General features: G+C 39.1%; 1 protein-coding gene across 3 annotated transcripts; it reads left to right on the plus strand.

Annotated features, from left to right (window-relative positions):
- The first annotated feature begins 1,131 nt into the window (after nucleotides 1–1,131).
- LOC125006872 (protein NDRG3-like) lies at nucleotides 1,132–17,910 on the plus strand. 3 transcript variants are annotated; one of them, XM_047583346.1, is made up of 17 exons: nucleotides 1,132–1,300; nucleotides 4,850–4,946; nucleotides 5,234–5,266; nucleotides 8,129–8,234; nucleotides 8,430–8,550; nucleotides 9,061–9,123; nucleotides 9,231–9,291; nucleotides 9,491–9,577; nucleotides 9,972–10,028; nucleotides 10,187–10,290; nucleotides 10,641–10,706; nucleotides 10,787–10,838; nucleotides 10,919–10,966; nucleotides 12,046–12,081; nucleotides 12,297–12,348; nucleotides 14,379–14,417; nucleotides 15,265–17,910. In XM_047583346.1, exons 2-17 carry the CDS (start codon nucleotides 4,887–4,889, stop codon nucleotides 15,429–15,431), a joined length of 1,152 nt encoding a protein of 383 aa, XP_047439302.1. In that variant the 5' UTR covers nucleotides 1,132–1,300; nucleotides 4,850–4,886; the 3' UTR covers nucleotides 15,432–17,910. The 3 variants fall into 3 exon arrangements, with proteins under 3 accessions (XP_047439302.1, XP_047439320.1, XP_047439312.1); XM_047583364.1 differs by lacking the exon at nucleotides 14,379–14,417 and adding an exon at nucleotides 14,229–14,253 and having other exon boundaries at nucleotides 15,265–15,394; XM_047583356.1 differs by lacking the exon at nucleotides 14,379–14,417.
- The last annotated feature ends 76 nt before the right edge of the window (nucleotides 17,911–17,986 follow it).

Genomic DNA, 17,986 nt, shown 5'->3' on the forward strand with positions numbered 1-17,986 from the left:
ATGATCTAAATGTTGACCACTTACAGCGTGGGTGGAACCCTGGACACCAGTTTGATTTGACCACTATCTTCAGGCGTATTTCCTGCATGTTTCCTTTCTTATGTATTTTTATGGAACCAATCAATTTTAAGTTTTAATGACTGTTTTAGGATTTGTTTAGTATTTTGTCTGTGACTGTATTAAAATAAATTGCACTTGAAGACTTAAGAATGATTCTTAATGCAATATTTCACAAATGCATGGGGGGTCCAAAACCGTTTTTCCACCACTGTAGAATGTAAAGAGAACTCAAGGGATTGGGAGTGAACGGCTGTGTAACATTAAGGAAGCCACTAATCAGTGATTTTTACTGGAAAAAAAGACTTCAGTCTGCTGTGGAGCATAAATATTGGACTCTGGAGCAAAGGAAGAAGGTCATATGGTGTGATGAGTCCAGATTGACCCTGTTCCAGAATGATGGGACATCAGGGAAAGAAGAGAGGCCGATGAAGTAATGCATCCATCATGCCTAGTGTCTACTGTACAAGACTGTGGGGTCAGTGCTATGATCTAGGGTTGCTGCAGTTTCTCAGGTCTAGGTTCAGTAACACCATGCCTAAAGAATGAGGTCAGCTGACTACCTGAATATACTGAAAGACCAGGTTATTGCATCAGTGGATTTTTTCTTCCCTAGTGGCACAGCCATATTACAAAATGACAATGCCAGGATTAATTGGGCTTAAAAGGTGAAAGAGTGGTTCAGGGAGCATGAGACATCATTTTCACATATGGATTGATCACCAGAGTCCAGACCTCAACCCCACTGAGAATCTTTGGAATGTTCTGAAGAAGGCTTTGAGCAGTAGTCAGACTCTCCCATCATCAATACAGGATCTCGATGAGAAATGATTGTTAACACTAGATGGAAATAAATCTTGTGACAATGCAGAAGTTTTTTTTATCGAAACAATGCCACAGGAATGTGTGCTGTAATCAAAGCTTATCAAAGCTTAAGGAGGTCCAACGAAAGAGTGTGCGACCTTTTTCTTCTTTTTTTTGTTAACCATTTTTTTTTTTTGGTCCAGGCCCCAAACCCTGTGGATTTTGGTACCTGATGTGAATTTTGACCTCGTGACTTGTTGTTTACGTTGACGTAACTCCGCCCCCGACTGTCCGCGTGCTGCTGGAGGAGTTTAGTCAGTGCAGAAGCGTCTCGCAATCAGTCCAGCCGCAGTCCGCTGTAACGGTTGTCTGTTAACAAACGGTTAACCGACTGCATTTAACGGATACCTTGCGTAGCTGCTGGCGCTTACGACTGACGGTGAGTAGCGAAATGGGAGTAACATTCGTTTCTCCGGGTTCGGTTCCTAACCTAGTTACGGCTACTAACCTAGTAACGGCTAGTTAGCTAATTAGCCAGCTAACGGTCGAGTGAGCTGCCAGGCTAATGGTGCTCTTAGCGGTAACTAGCAGGTGATCCAGTTTACCTCACGCCTCGTCGTAAGGGTAACCTTAAATGGCGGCGGTGTGTTGGGTTACAGGTGTGTGCGCGCGTGTCATTAACGGTGTAAAACATTTCCCATAGTAACGGCTCGTTGCTAAGACTAAGCTGTCTAACCCGGCTCACATTAGCATCCAAGCTCATTAATTAGGCAGCGTTTAACGTCGGATCGTCTTCTTCCTAGAGTGCGCTTGTGTGTGCGTGCGCGTATTTATGTGCGCGTGTGTGGGCGGACAGCAGAGCCAGGATAATCGGTACATTCAGTTCGTTGTGGAAACTCAACCTCCGATCTATTATTGTCACAATCGATTCTTCTGAGTAATTGATCTCTTTTTAATTAAAATGAATCAGATAAAGGTCAAAAAGGTTCAAATCTCTTGTTGTGGCCGTTTTTTTTACGTTTATCTGCATCAGAATTTGGTGTATATTAATACATGTATTATTGGTTATTATTGATTATTCAGTACATTTTAATAGTACAAACCTCCTCCCTGCCATGGAAGAATTATGAGACAGACATGTAAAAGCCCCCTTGGGCTCCTGTCTGACAACAACAGACTGTGTCCCTTTGTGCTTTTACCTCTGTTAGTGTTTTTTTTCCAACTTTAGTTCAGTTTGTCTCGTTGCAATCATTTGCGCCTGTGTTGGTTGTTCTTTCTTTTTCAGAATTTCCACTGTGTTCTACTTCCATCACATTTAGTGTTTTATCATAGCTGTTTTACATGGTTTGTGTTCATGAAGCATGCCATTTTAGTTGGTTTATGTCTCTTTTGCAACATTTTTCTGCTCTTTTTGATTGCTACTGTACTCGTGGTAGTGAATTTGCCTTTAAGCTCTCCTTACTAATATTTTTATTACCGTAAAGCCCTTATTTCATATTAGTGGTATTCCACTATTTATAATTATTAAGCTAGGTACTGCAGTGTGAAATGCTAATGAAGACTAAATAAATGCATTTTGGTCCAGATGCCCTGTGACCATCTTACAGAAGATGAGTGAAAAAACAAACAAAGAAAAGCAGAAAAGTTTATAAGTTAAGTAGCTAGCTTAATCTTCAACAAGTGCGTAAATGGTATTCTGGGAATCAGCTTTTTATAGAGTGTAAATAAATGTGGGTTTGTACCTCCCTGCTTCGTATACACAACATTAGATGTGGTTTTGAATGTCTGCATGCAGGTGTGTTTCTGTGTGTCCATATACAATGTTATCTCACTGATAAGCGTTTTGGAGTATCCTGGTTATCCGTTCATACGCATAAGCAGCATGTCCTTGTTTTGTGAACACATGAGATGTCTTGAAAAACATTGACCCATCAGCTTGAGTACTAGGTACCTGAACACTGCCACTGTCAAGTAAACACCTAATGTTTTTCTTTTGGATATTGCCTTAAGTGGTGTGTCCTCGACTCAATTTATCTGGCTGTTATTCTGCATTCAAAAAAAACACACTGATGCACTGATGCCTTTCATGATGAAATAAATCATGCACTGGTAACTGTCACCCTCCATCACAAAAGGCCAAGAGAATATGTTGGATCTAGCAGTGTAGTAAATGTTTCCAGAAACTCAATTTGTTCTCAGTTAATTCTCAGTGGTGAGACACTTTATGTGGTTTTAAATGGCTGTTGATCTGAAGTCGTCAAATACACACTCAACTATTGTCTGTGTGCAAGTTGTGTGTTACTCTCTTTGACATTTCATTCTCATATGTTTGCACCTGAGGTATCTCAAGATAAACAATTTTGTCTGACTGCTTGTATTCACTGCATATAACACAGTGCTCACTTCATCGTTTTTATTTCGTGTCCTACTGGGCGCCACGATCAAAGATAGATACTATAACAGACCAAATACAGTTTTTTATGCTTATTGATGAATTTACAGTAACTCTCAAAAATACATTTCAAAGTCTGTGCGGAGCAAATTTAATCCGACTGGTTGCTGTAGCCACACAGTCACTCATTTTGTTATAGGTTTGGGTCAGAGCCAGATAGCCCACAGGAAGCTCAGCATCCATCCAAACCTCTCCGCTGAAATACTGTTATCCAACCTGTCAGCCCACACACACAACGCACGCACACACATGCACAGGCATGCATGCACACGTGCATGTATGCACAGGCATGCATGCACACGTGCATGTAACTGGACGGCTTACTGCCACTGAGAGATCACTGTTTAAAGTTAGATCCACACAGTTGGATAAAACAGTTTGATCTACCACACAGGTAGACCGAGAGAGACAGACTGATTATTTATTCAGACATGATCTAAGTATTTACAATTTTGACTGTATTTGTAGATACCAAAAAGCTGATATTTGTACTGTAAATTCATCAATACTGACTTTAAAGAGACTTTATCCATTCATTAACTCTTGGTGTCTTTTTTCTTTCTTTTTTTTTAAGAGCAGCAAAAATTAGCTGTTGTTCATGCTAATCTCTGTAGAGAGCTTGAATGGTCAATCCAATCTCAAGAGACTGTCGACAACATATGACTCCTATCATTTGTAAAATGTAGCTTAAATGCTTACAGAGTTAATTATCTAAACAAATCAAATAGTTGCAGATGCAAAGATACGTGGACCAACAAAACTTTTTTGTGAGATTCAATATACTAGTAAATTTGCATGCTGTATATACAGGATGTCAGCTAACAACACCTGTAAAAGCACTAAACCATTCATGGCTTTGCAAACTATTAATACATTTGTAATACAAAGAATAGAAGGACTAGTAGCTGACGATTTTATTTGAAAGCTCGTTCTTTGCTTAAGAAAGAGCAACATATTGAGTGACTTTTTCTGCAGAAAATGGACTCTTAAACACACAAGTCCAAACCAGTTCTTGTGCTTAATCTGCACTCATGTAACGATATTTTATTTATTTGTTGATCAGTAATTTCTGCAAATACAAGCAGCACAATATAAAATATCATATTTTCAAATGTTGAGAAGATGATCTGGCCTGTATGCCTTTGTTTTTATTGAAGATTGTTTTTATTTTATAAATGTATGTATTTGCTCAGTTAGTTGTTTTTTGTGGTTATTATTATGTTTTCCAAATTATATGAGTAATGTATTGTTTAACATGTTCAAGTCAAGTATCAGATGAGATTGTTGGTAGCACTGGTTTGGTGATGATAATGGAGTAAGACTACTTATTTTCCACACAAACTTAGGAATTGATGGCGGTCGATGAAGATTTGGATCAATAGGCAAAACTAATAATGGCATTATTGACTGTTTTTTATTTATTGCATTTTATTGTCTTTATTAATATTGACTGTTGTGTGTAAGTTAAACTATTTGGTTTTCTTCACACTTTGACCTTGTGTGTCCTTCTATCTGTCTGTCTGTTCATCTGAACAGCGTCTTGTATTAGGTTGATTGGTGGTCAGACAGTCCTATGATGGAAGAGCTTCATGACGTCCAGCTGACTGAGATCAAACCACTTCTGACAGGACAGGTGAGAGGGTGGGGGTTAGTGCCAGTTGTAAACTTGTAACAAACTGCATAAAAGGTAAAATAATTAGGGATGGTTCTGACTTATATCAGTTTCCAATTGTTACAATCATCTGGAATTACATACCTCCAGTGTAATAAACTCCTCTAAATGATGCTAAATAACATACAAACTTGAGATAGTTCTGTCTGTTATTTCCAACACATCTGATGACATAAATACAGAACTCTGAGGTATGAACTTCAGCTTCACATTATGGTAATAACTGCAGCATTTCTCTCTCCCCTTAGAATGGGAGCAATCTGCAGGACTTTGACTGTCAGGTAAGTTCAGTACCAACACATCACACATTGAGACATCCTTTAGCACTGTGGTTATTCAGATTAACTTTCCCTGTTTTAATCTGAGGGATAAGGTATTTACTTGTTTCTATTTATGTTTGGATATTTGTTTTAATATTGACATGTATCTCACAGTAATTTATTTGGGCACATAAGTGAGTAAGCTGAAAGCAACATGAAAAGTGTCAGAATGTGTCTCATTCAGAGGTGAAAAGACTGATTGAAAACTCAAGTAGTACACAAATATATGCAAATTCATAGACGGTGACAGCAGAACTCACCAGCCTCACATCAGTAAAGCATGTCAGTTATTGTGTTGTATGATTTTTTTTCTGTAACATGCGATGAGAGATTGTGTTTATTTCTGTGGAATGAGAAGAGCTTGGGAGGGAAAGATAAAGAGCTCAATGAGTGCAGGCTAATATGAAAGAAAACTGGAGAGTAGGAACGAAAAAAGTTCACAACTGATTGACTGTGATAGACATTAAGACCTTGCACTGCTCAGCCAATGACTACAGAGATTATTCCTCTTGATCCAATTATACCATCCCCACTTTCTCTTTCTTTCTTCATTCGGCACAACGCTGAAGGACAAGAGTCCCACTAACCTCTGTCTCTTTCTAAAACCTTTTACCTCCTTCTTTTTGAGAGACATTATTTGATACTCTTTTAATCTCTTCCTGATATCCTCCTCTCCTTTGTCAAGATGTATGACTCTTTGGATTTGCACCAGATCTCCTGTTCTTTAGGAGTTGGGGTGGTGAGTTAAGCACGGTTTATACTTATGTGGGAGGTAGACGACATAATCTAGGCATAAGCCTACACTGACGCAAGCCATTTGTACTTGTCAATCTGGTTCGCTGTGTAAAAACACCACCCAAACGCTAGTCAGCGCTCTGTGTTTTTTGCCAGTCGAGTTCATTCTGTTTCTACTTCCTGCTTCACTTTCAACAATGGCAACTGAAACCTGAAGACGTGTCATACTAATGATTGTTTCTCCGAGTCTCCTCAGTTTACCTTTGGATCAAGAAAGATGTGTTTTATCTTTATTGATCCAAAACAATCAGTTTGAAATTGTGGAGATGGAGAAGCATTGGGAAATACTAAAATGGAAACACACCACTACCAAGCAGACCAATCACAGCTCTTGTGGTCTTGGTCTTGTGGTCGACGTGTAATTAAATTTCTGGGGATAGGTTAGGGTCTGAGCTGACGACATAGCTCCAGCATCAAATTAAGGCAGAAGTATAAGTCGTGCACTGTCAGCCTTTAGGCCCGTTTGTGCGTAGCCTTCTTTAACTGGCATTCTTAGCTAGAAAGATGTCAAATACTATATCAGTCTCCCCAAAATTTAGTCGAAATGTATGTAGTTTTAAATGCTGTAAAGTGAAAATGCCTTAAGAAACAATGCAGTGAATGTTCTATTTATTGATTAACTTCCAAGTGTAGTAACGGTTAAAATCTCAAATTGAATCAACATGTGATGGCCCAATTATAACTGCTCAAATACTCAACACTTTTCAAGGTATTTGGCTTCTCAGGAAGCGTTCCTCCTCATCCTGCTTGCTGTTGACTGTCTCAGTGCCCTCTGTTTCGTCATGTAATCAGACTAACTCCATGGGGTTTTGATCAGGACTCATGTTATTGTGGCTAAAGATAGTTCTGTTAGGCTCTGGCTTCATGACAGGGCTTGCTGTTAATATATATTGGGCACCAACTGTAGCCTACTTGTGGTATTAGTTATTGAATAAGAATCAGTTTTAGCATCGTGACCCCCACATCTTCTTCTGACTGAACTTCATACTCTATTTGCAGAAATAATTTTGGTGCACAATGTGCCTTTTGTTAGAACTGTATATTTCAGTTTTCACCCCTTAGCTCAGAGCACCTGCTACAGTTTTTCTGGATCCAGTTCAAGATGTGCATGCTTGTATGAACGCAGTTTCCTTCACTGACCACTGTATTTCTGGTCTTCAGCTTTGCTAATGCAGGATGACCACCTTGTGTCTTTTTGCTATGCTCATTCTTACCATGGTGTCTTAGATTAGACTGTCACTGTTTCGGTAAGCTCACCATTATAATGTCGCTGTACCACATTCAGAGTTATATCCCCAGTTAATGACTTTTATTCAACATTTTTCATTAGCACAAGTTGAACTGAATTATTTAATTGGGGAAATGTGTTGCTTAAATTACTTTCTTCAACAGTATACATATTCCCTATGTTACAGTGTTACAAAAGCTGAAATGTAGTTGTTCTTGTAGATGCAGGATTTCACAGGATAGTGGCAGAGCTCAAGATCCGTTAATGGGATCTGTCATGTGTTAAAATGGAAAGTTCATTAATAGGATTAATAGATAACACCTCATATTCAAAACAAAACATATGAAGCTATACATCTGTCTGTGCATGTTTTAATCTGTATCAAGCTGCATATTGCATATGCATATTTTATTGCACAGCTTCCAACTGTTACTTGAGGTCAGCCACACTGCTGTTTTACATGAAACCTTATCCTTCCACATCCTGATTTCTAAATCAGTGGTCCAGCAGAACTACAAACCATTTTTTTCCCCCTGTATTTGTATGGAAATGCAATCAAGCTTATGCTTTTCACTTGGCTGATGGATTTGGTTTAATAGCAGGTACTTTTGAGTTCATGAGCTGCTGAATCTTACTGTTAAAATGCAACCTGTGAAGAACCCCACTGTTACATGCCCCTCGTGTACCTTCACTTAGCTGTGTGTTATGTATTTAACAGTGCATTAAGTCATCGTCCAGACAGCTGTGGCAGCGTTTGTTGTCAGTACTGTGAGGATGATGTTTATTTCTCCTGTGTTTAGGAGCATGATGTGGAGACAGCCCATGGGGTGCTGCATGTCACCATGAGGGGAGTTGCTAAGGGCAACAGACCCACAATCCTCACCTACCATGACATCGGACTGAACCGTGAGTACACATGCATTGTACCTCGCAGCTACAGCACAGACAATAACTCTTAACAGACAGATATATTTAATTGGGAGGCAAATTGTTATCTGAACAAAAAGACAAAACTTAATGCAATGATTTGTGTGTGTGTGTGTGTGTGTGTGTGTGTGTGGGTGGGTGGGTGGGTGGGTGCATGTATGTCTGTGTGCTTAGATAAGTCTTGTTTCAACAGCCTGTTTAACTATGAGGACATGCAGGAAGTGACACAGCATTTCTCAGTTCTGCATGTTGATGCTCCAGGACAGCAGGAAAATGCTCCTGTATTCCCCACTGGGTAACTCACACAGAGAAACACACACACACAGAATGAAAAAACACAACACCGTCATCATGTAACACACTCACAATGTAATGTTTTCCACACGCCCTAATGAGATTAGTTGCTGCTCAGTAAAGCATAGCTGTCACCATTAAATAGCTGTTGTTTATCTGTATCACAGCAGCTTGTATTTTAGACGAAAACAAAATTAAAAACAACAATGAAGACAACCATGATCTCAAGTAATGGAGAAAATAACTCCTCCTTAACCCTCCTTAAAATGAATCTTTTAACAAACATCTGAAGTCATACATATGTTTACGGGGGTGCTCGGTCACCCTTTGGTTGCCGTAAACAGTAACATAAGTCATTAAATCTTAGTGTCAAATCTTTGCTCAAGGTTATGTTTAGGTGAAGTAGAGTAGAGTAACTAGGTTTTGACATGGCCATAACCATTACTATTTGATTGGCAAATTACTCGAGTCAATGTCCTGTCCTCTAAAGTGATGTAAACTGTGTGTGTAGGTATCAGTATCCAACGATGGATGAACTGGCAGAGATGCTGCCCTCTGTCCTTACACAACTTCAGTAAGTCTGCTGTCTTCTATGGAATGAAAGTGCATGATAGGTATTTAGTAGGAACTTGTACTAGGTTGGTTCACCCCCCTGTGTGTATATTTGTGTGTTGTCATCAGGGTGAAGAGTGTGATTGGTATTGGTGTTGGAGCTGGAGCCTACATACTCACCAAACTGGCTGTAAGTAAGAAAGGAACAAAGAGCTGAAGTGAAGAGAGGCTCATTGAGCTCAGTCAATTATTTCAACAGGAGAGACTGTGATGGGAGGAGTTGCATGTTCTTGTTCTGGTTCTGGATCCCACTTGTCTTTCATTCTCCCCTTTTCCTCCCATTGGCTTGGCGATGGGAATGACACTGGTTATTGTTGTTATTGTTTCAGCTGAATGAGCCCAGCTTGGTGGAGGGTTTAGTTCTCATCAACATTGACCCCTGTGCCAAAGGCTGGATGGACTGGGCTGCTGCTAAGGTAACACACACACACACAAGTTGTTTGAATGTTTGTTTGGTGATCAAAATACATGCAGGTATGAAAAAAATCACTGTTGGAGTTGCAAGCACTAGTTTGACAAAACAGTCCTTATGTCCTCCAGGCATTCTGATAAGTGAATTGAGTTTTTACAGTTGCTAGAATTGGTTTAGCTGTTATCACTTAGCACCATTATCTGTTAAATAAAAAATAACTGTCATTGTAGCAAGTGTCAGCCAGTAAGTACATGGTTGAATTAGCAGTTGTAAGCAGTTGAATTGTGCACTAGGGTATCTTAACTATCAGACAAAGAGAAGAAAATATGACATTTCTATTTGAAGACAATGTACTGAGATCTTTAAAAGTTAAAAGTAGATGTTTTTGTTTTGTGCAGCTGAGTGGCTGGACGAGCAACTTGGTGGACAACATCATGGGACATCACTTCAGCACCGTGAGGACACAAAAATATAATTCATAAATACAAAATAAAATTGCTTCATGTAACCACCTCAGTCAGTTCCATCATACTGAGACTGATGGTGTGTACCTTTGATCTGTTCAGTAGGTTGTACACTATTACTTCTATTTATCGTCTGTGTGTGTGAGTAGGATGAGTTAACGGACAATAAGGAGATCATTCAGACGTACAGACTCCACATTTCCCAGGATATACCGGAGAATAACCTGGCCATGTTCTACACCAGCTATGATAGGTAAGCCACTACAGGCTGTGAAGTAAGTAACTGGTATGGGCCAAATGCATATATTTGCCCATAAAAAACATTCTCACCAAAGCAGAACAATTTAATACAAGATTTAACCTTTAACACTGTTATTACTGGCGATGTCAGGATTTAAACCATGCCCTTTAATTGTCATATGCTATTTCAGAGTCAGATCAGATTCTTTTATTTCATAAAATATTCATTAAATTGTTACAATAACAACTTTGTTATTATTTATTGTGTGTGTATTTATTTATTGTCTGGTACCACAGCAACAAAGCTTTGGTGTGTTTTTAGCTCATGCCTGTTCAGTAAAATATGTTTGTCATGTCTGTTAGTCGCACTGAGTTGCAGATAGAGCGGCCGGTCCCTGGTCTGAATGAAGGTTCAGTCACCACACTCAGGTACCCTTCCTCCTTTCCTTTGTTTGTTTTCTTATTGCCATTTAAAACATCCTGTTACTCAGTCCTTTTGTGTCTCTCAGCTGTCCTGCTCTTCTGGTGGTTGGAGACACATCGCCTGCTGTTGATGCTGTGGTGAGTGTCTGCCCTGTTTCCATGACAACAGCCAGTACGTGACGTTACATTTTGTTAAATATGTGTGTGCTGCTCTGCAGGTGGAGTGCAACTCCAGAATGAATCCCACCAAGACCACCCTGCTCAAGGTATCGGTCTGTCTGTTTTTGTTCATAAGTCATTGATCTCTTGTGATGACGGGTTCGATGTTGTTTGTCATTACGTATCATACTGTATTCACATTCCTCATCTGCTTCCTGGTGATTGGTTTATAGGAGGTGCCTGGTTGATCGTATCATTCTGGGATGATTGCTGTTTGTTCACCGTGCACACTGATCTAATAGACTAGTCTAAGCCTTTCTGTCATACGAACACACACTTTAAAATCCTTTGCATTCAGAAGCCTGGTGAACTATAACATATATACTGTATGCTTGACAGTGAAACTGGGTTTACGTTGTGAGTCCAACTCTGACCCTGAGTTCACTTCAGTTCTAAAATGACCTTTGATGGCCGTCAAAGAAGACGAGGAAAAGTGGATTATCAGTTCAAATTAAAGACAATTGGACTCAACAATGATCCATGCTAACAACCAAGTAACAAATGGTCCATGAACATTGACATGTGGCCCAAAATCAGTTGTCCTGATATTTATATGGACACCGGAAAATACTATACAACGGCTTTGTACTAGAGTGGATAAGCCTCAGTTTCAGTTAGTTTCAGTTGGATTTAGGTCATTTAAGTTCACAATAAATTTAGATAAATAAAGATGCTAATGCTAAGAGTTTAACTGAGAAGTAACGTTAGCCATACGATACTGTAGCGTCTGACCGGATGTTAAAAGGATGACGAGGAGTGATCGCAAATATTCTGTTAATTGTTTTATTTATTGTTGGAACTAAAATAGTTACTGTCGGCTGTAGTAAACCTAAAATCCTTAACGTCTGATATCTTGGTGGTAAATTGTTCTGCAGGTGACTATTTTATTCAAATGCTGACACTACTGCTGTATTATACAACTATGAACCATTGTGATGCACAACTGGGAAGTGCTGATTAAAAAGATGTGGCAGGTCCACAAATTAAAAATATATTAAAGAAACATTTGTATTGATTGTTGACACTATTTAAGGCTTTTGGACATTGAACACTAGCGTTTGTCTTTGTGTAATGATTGTTGGTGATTTGTGTTCTCATCAGATGTGTTTCTTTGTGTATCCACTAGATGGCAGACTGTGGAGGACTTCCTCAGGTGGTTCAGGTGAGTCAGTTCTCATGTGAGACCTTTTCCGATCTCAACGATTAAATATATCAATCCCTTCTTACTCCACCCTCAGCATGTTTATACTGTAATGTTACAGAAAATAATTATGAAAGGAAAATTGTTGACTGTCATTATGTATTTCTGTCAAGTCACTGTCTAAAATGAAGGTTTTATTTAACAGCAGACTAAGGATTATGTTTGTCTGTCATTAGCCTGGAAAGCTTGCAGAGGCCTTCAAGTACTTTGTCCAGGGGATGGGATATAGTGAGTACTATTCTTATAATTCTTTCTGTGTAACTGGAAATGTACGATCACTTTCTTCTGTATCATTTAGAAATCCAGTTAAACAGTTTGAGCTTTTTGTTCATTTTGATTTCAGCATATGTTTGTTACTTCCTGTTAGTCCTTACCACTTCTGTTTCTGCCTTAATGTTAACATGACTTTTAATCGTGCTGAATTTTAGATTTGTTATTGTCAGTGTTGTTATTTTTAGTCAAATTTTAATCAAAGAAAAACTTTTTTTTCTTAATATGCGATATCAGTCTTGTAAATAGCACAACAACAGAAATCACAGAAAGTGAAACTTTTTTTCCCCTCTGTAGCGTGTAACTTTTATACATTGGTGTTTGAACCCTTCCTGATTTCTTTTTTTTTTTTTTACATGTTTGTCGCACTTAAATGTTTCAGATCATCAAACAGATTTAAATATAAGTCAAAGATAACACAAGTAAACACAAAATGCAGTTTTTAAATGAAGGTTTTGATTATTAATGGAAAACAAAATCCAAACCTACATGGTCCTGTGTGAAAAGGTGTTTGCCATCTTAGTAGCAACAACTGCAATCAAGTGTTTGCAGAATCTCCTTTTTAGGTCATGCCACAGCATCTCAATAGGATTCAGATCAGGACTTTGACTAGACCTCTCCAAAGTCTTCATGTAGTTTTTCTTCAGCCATTCAGAGGTGGACCTGCTGCTGTGTTTTGGATCATTGTCCTGCTGCTGAACCCAAGTTCTCTTCAGCTGGAGGTCACCAACAGATGCTTGGACATTCTTTGCAGACAGAATTCATGGTTCCATTTATCAAAGCAAGTCTTCCAGGTCCTGAAGCAGCAAAACAGCCCCACAACATCACACTACCACCACCAGATTTTACTGTTGGGATGATGTTCTTTTTCTGAAATGATGTGTTACTTTTACTCCAGATGTAATGGGACACACCTCTTCCAAAAAGTTCAACTTTTGTCTCCACAGAGTCCACAGAGTATTTTCCCCAAAGTCTCTGGGATTATCAAGATGTTTTCTCGCCAAACTCAGACCAGTCTTTATGTTCTTTGTAGCTCAGCAGTGGTTTTGGTCATGCAGGTCATCTTCGCTCAGTCTCCTTCTTATGGTGGAATCATGAACACTGACCTTATCTGAGCCGTGTGAGTCTTACAGTTCTTTGAATGTTGCTGTGGGGTCTTTTGTGACCTCTTGGATGAGTCGTCTCTGAGCTCTTGGGGTAATTTTGGTCAGTTGGTCACTTCTGGGACGGTTTACCAAGTTCCATGTTTTCCCCATTTGTGGATAATGACTCTCACTGTGGTTCACTGGAGCCCCAAAGCTTTAGAAATGGCTTTATAACCTTTTCCAGACTGATAGATCTCAATTACTTTCTTTGTCATTTGTTCTTGAATTTCTTTGGATCTCTGCATGATGTCTAACTTTTGAGGATCTTTTGGTCTTCTTGTCTTTGTCAGGCAGGTCCTATTGAAGGGATTTGTTGATTGAGAACAGGTGTGGCAGTAATTAGATTTGCGTGTGGCTAGAGAAACTGAACTCAGGTGTGATAAACCACAGTTATGTTTTAACAGGTAGGGTGCCAATCACTTTTTCACACAGGCCCATGTAGGTTTGGATTTTGTTTTACCTTAATAATAAAAAGCTTCATTACAAACCGCATTTTGTGTTTACTTATGTTATCTTTGTCTTACATTTAAATTTGTTTGATAGTCTGAAACATTTAGTCGTAACAAACATGCAAAAAAATAAGAATTAAAGAAGTGGGGCCAACACTTTTTCTCACCACAGTATTTATTGGTGTGAACCTTTTTTAAAGCAGTTGTTCGGTCAAAAGCTGTCTCTGTGTTTGTTTGTCTGTAGCCCAGCTTCACTAGCTGTTCTGTCTGTAAGTAGCATTAGAGGACATTAAGGGGTGGTGGTGTGTGTGTGTGTGTTTACAGTATGTATTTCTCAACTGGCCCTCCTTCCTTTGCTCTCTTGTTTTTCTCTCTCTGTCTTATACTCCTTCAGTACCTCATGTTGTATTAAACCACTTGAGCAACCAATCAGGTATCAGGATTTTTAGCAGAATCTGAAACCCTCTCCTCCTCTTCACCTTCGTCCATCTTTAGTTTTGTTTTGGTGCTGTTATCTCTCATTTCTCCTGTCTGTCTGTCTGTGTGTGTGTGCATGCTGTCAATCAGCTGATCACACAGATGGATTTTCTTCTCTGCAGTGAAAGTGACCAGCAGGCTATACTGCATGCTGACACTTGGGCTCTGTTCACACTGCAGACATCAGACTCCCAGATGACAGTTGTCAACTGCTCATGTCTATTAAACATATAAACCACACTGACATACCTTTTCCAGAGCAGGAATGAGTGACATGGCTTTAGCTTTTTTTTTTTTTTTCCATTTTATGTGTTTATTTTCTCAACACAGTGCATATTGATGGACAGTGCATACATGATGTATTGTAAATATGCCGGAGTTAGCATTGCATGCTAAATTTAATCCGCAGTCCCCAAACAGCAAACATAAAAATACAGTACAGTACAAAAGATTCTTCATTTCGTTTCAGGTTTATTTACACACTGATTAGGATTTTACACGACAGAATCAATTTTTTTTGCATTTGCTCTTGAAAGACATAAAATAATGCATTGTTTTGTTCACACTGAACAGAATATCATAAATATTTGGAGCTCCAGTGTGAACAGAGTCTCACACTCACCATCATCAGATTTGAATCCAGCTGCTCAGTCTAAGTGTGAACGATTCAAATCGGCACATACTGGTTGGACAGTGATGTCTAAATGACTTGCTGTTGTGCAACCGGGTTCCACACACATGAACCAGCTCCACACTAGCATCATGGTGTCATCTGGTACTAATGTTGTCTCTTTTGCCCTCAGTGCCCACGGCTGGTATGACCCGACTGGTTCGCTCCAGGACTCACTCAGCCTCCAGCGTGGGCTCAACAGATGGCATCAGAAACCGCGGTACCACCGACACACCACCAGAGGCCGCTAACTGCACCTCTAAACACACTGCAGTACACACCATTGAAATGACTGCATAGGACTGCTCCTGCACTGCTCTTCCACTCTCAGTTCTTCTTTCATCTCCTTTCTCTTATACTGTGTTCACTCACATCTGTCTTCACTTTAGGACACAGACCCTCCACACTGAGTTTAGGGTTGAGATTTAGCTGGAGACATACACAGCAGCACCTTTGTTGGCTATACTTCCCTGTTCTCTTTTAGTTGCTGATGTGGGTTTATACTTTCAACCCCTCCTTCCTGAAGCCATTTGGTTGCCCTGGTGACACTGTAGATGTAACTACACACGGAGTTCAGTTCATATTTCTATACAGTTGCGTTGTATCTCTACTCTACACTGTTCTGCAAATTGTTTTCTCAGGAACAGCTATTCACATTTCTCTTCCTTTAGTCGGGTCCTTCTTTTTATTCTGATCCCTTCTTTTTATTATTACTCTTTAAACTCATTATTATTATTATTATTATTATGGTATGGTTATTGTTGATGGTGGTTTTAGTTGATATGAAACTTGTTTCTGAAATGATTTAACCATTTTCCTGCTCATACAATTTACTTAAAGGGAATATTTCACCTAAACTGTTCTTGGGCCAAATATTCTGTTTAGTATCAGTTATTCCTCTCTCCAACCGTGTAATGTCTGACAACAGATCCAGACCTGATTTAACAACAGAAAAACAGCATCAAAATAGCACTTAACTGCGAAATGGACGTTGTGAGGCTAGAATCCTGCTTCATAATTGTCATAATGATTGTTCTCACATCCCCTCAGATACAAGTCTGGATTGCAACTCTTTCATATTCATGTAGCTGGAAATGACATACAGTACTGTGTGACTTGATGTGTACAAGAACCGTTGACCATCAACCAAATTTGTGTTAAGTCAGTTTTTCTTCTTTTCTTCTTTTTTTAATTTTTTATTAACATGGCTTCATGTTGGCTTACTAGAGCCTGTTAAAATAAATCTATTTGTTAGTTAAAGATGGTTGACTAGATTTTTTGATGCTCTTATTCTGATGTTAAAGCATTTATTCTGTCAAATGTGGCTCCCACAGATATTTTTCAGCCTCTTCCTCTGAAACCAGCCACGACCTGTTACCTCGTCTGTTGCTCTTTACTGTACATGACCTTTGTCCTCTGAAGCCTGTGCCTTCATGAGGCCTGTCGACAGCATGCTCCTTGTAGAGTTGTGGCATGCAAACTGTGCAGTGTGCTGTGGTATCAGTCTAGTGAGTAACTGAGATGTTGTTCAGCTGTAAACCTGCCTCTCGGCTCAGAGAGAGCTCTGACAAAACTGAAACACACAATCTGAGTAGTTTTTGTTTCTGTGGACCAAAAGCTGCCAGCAGGATTGTTTATACATTCTCCTGAGTTCTTTAGAGCAAGGCCTTTTTTCATCATCTCTGTTCTGTAAAATATATAACTTTTCAGGAGTTAAGAAAAGCAGCAGGTGGACAGTTCATTGAATAAAGAACAGAATCATTTTCTCATTCATTGCTGACAAAAACATAATTACTGTCGTTTTTACTGGATAGTAATGACAGCTGAGCTGAGCTGTTGTACATTACTTGTTTTTCAGTACTAGTTTGCAGTTCATGGATATTCCAATGAATTTCCTAAGAAACTTGACCTGTTTTCTAAACAGGTAAGCAGCTGCTTAAGTTGCGACAATTATTAAGTCCAGTCTAGAAAGTGACAGATTATCTGAATTTGTTTGGCTAAAATGGTTCATATGTGCTGGTTATGGCTGCACTGCCACTGATGAGCTCTGCCTGCTAATCAGTAAATATTTATTTAATTATTCTACATCTTGGCATCTCTGCATTCTTCATTGTAGTTTTCAGCTGCTTTGAAAATGACTAAGACTAAAGACTGCACCACTTTTTCTTAACTCTGTGGGAGATTCTAAGTATCTGTTTATGGCTCATATTTGTGAAGTTGTCAGGAAAACACAGCATCCATAAAATAAAGCGTTTCCTGTTTGGTCCCATTGACACTGACTGATGACGTGCACTATAAATGTGTTTCTTGATGGGAGACGTTGAAGTGTTGGTTTGTGTGGCAGGCGGTGGTCATGTTGCTTGTTCAGCTGATGTCGCCGTAGCTTCAGTGACACTGAACTTTTCCAGAAAGATAACTGTTGTTACAAGCTCTTCTGTGTTGTTGTCAGTGTAATGCTACCCCCTGCTGGACAACTTATGTACATCCCGGTGGTAGTTAGCAGCTTTGATGTCAACTCATTAGGAGCACAGAAAGGTTTAGTTTCCTAGAGATCCACAAAGTGGGATACATGAGGCGATCTTTCAGTTCTGTTATTCTATATACACTAACTGTGATCCTGTTATTGTCATTTATTAATATTTATTAAACAGTTCATTTGGAGATTTGTACTGAAACACTGGTAGCTGTTCTGTTCCTGAGGTTTGTACTTACTGGATGTTGTTCCATGATTTACAGTGTAAACAAGATTTGTAATGAAATAAAGCTCATTATCCAAAAAGAAGCTTTGACCTGACTAATCTGCAACAACAACAACAAAAAAAGATCTTTTCCTGGGTGGGTAAAAGTATTAAAAA

The sequence above is a fragment of the Mugil cephalus genome, chromosome 1 (assembly GCF_022458985.1).
Source record: "Mugil cephalus isolate CIBA_MC_2020 chromosome 1, CIBA_Mcephalus_1.1, whole genome shotgun sequence".
NCBI lineage: Eukaryota > Metazoa > Chordata > Actinopteri > Mugiliformes > Mugilidae > Mugil > Mugil cephalus.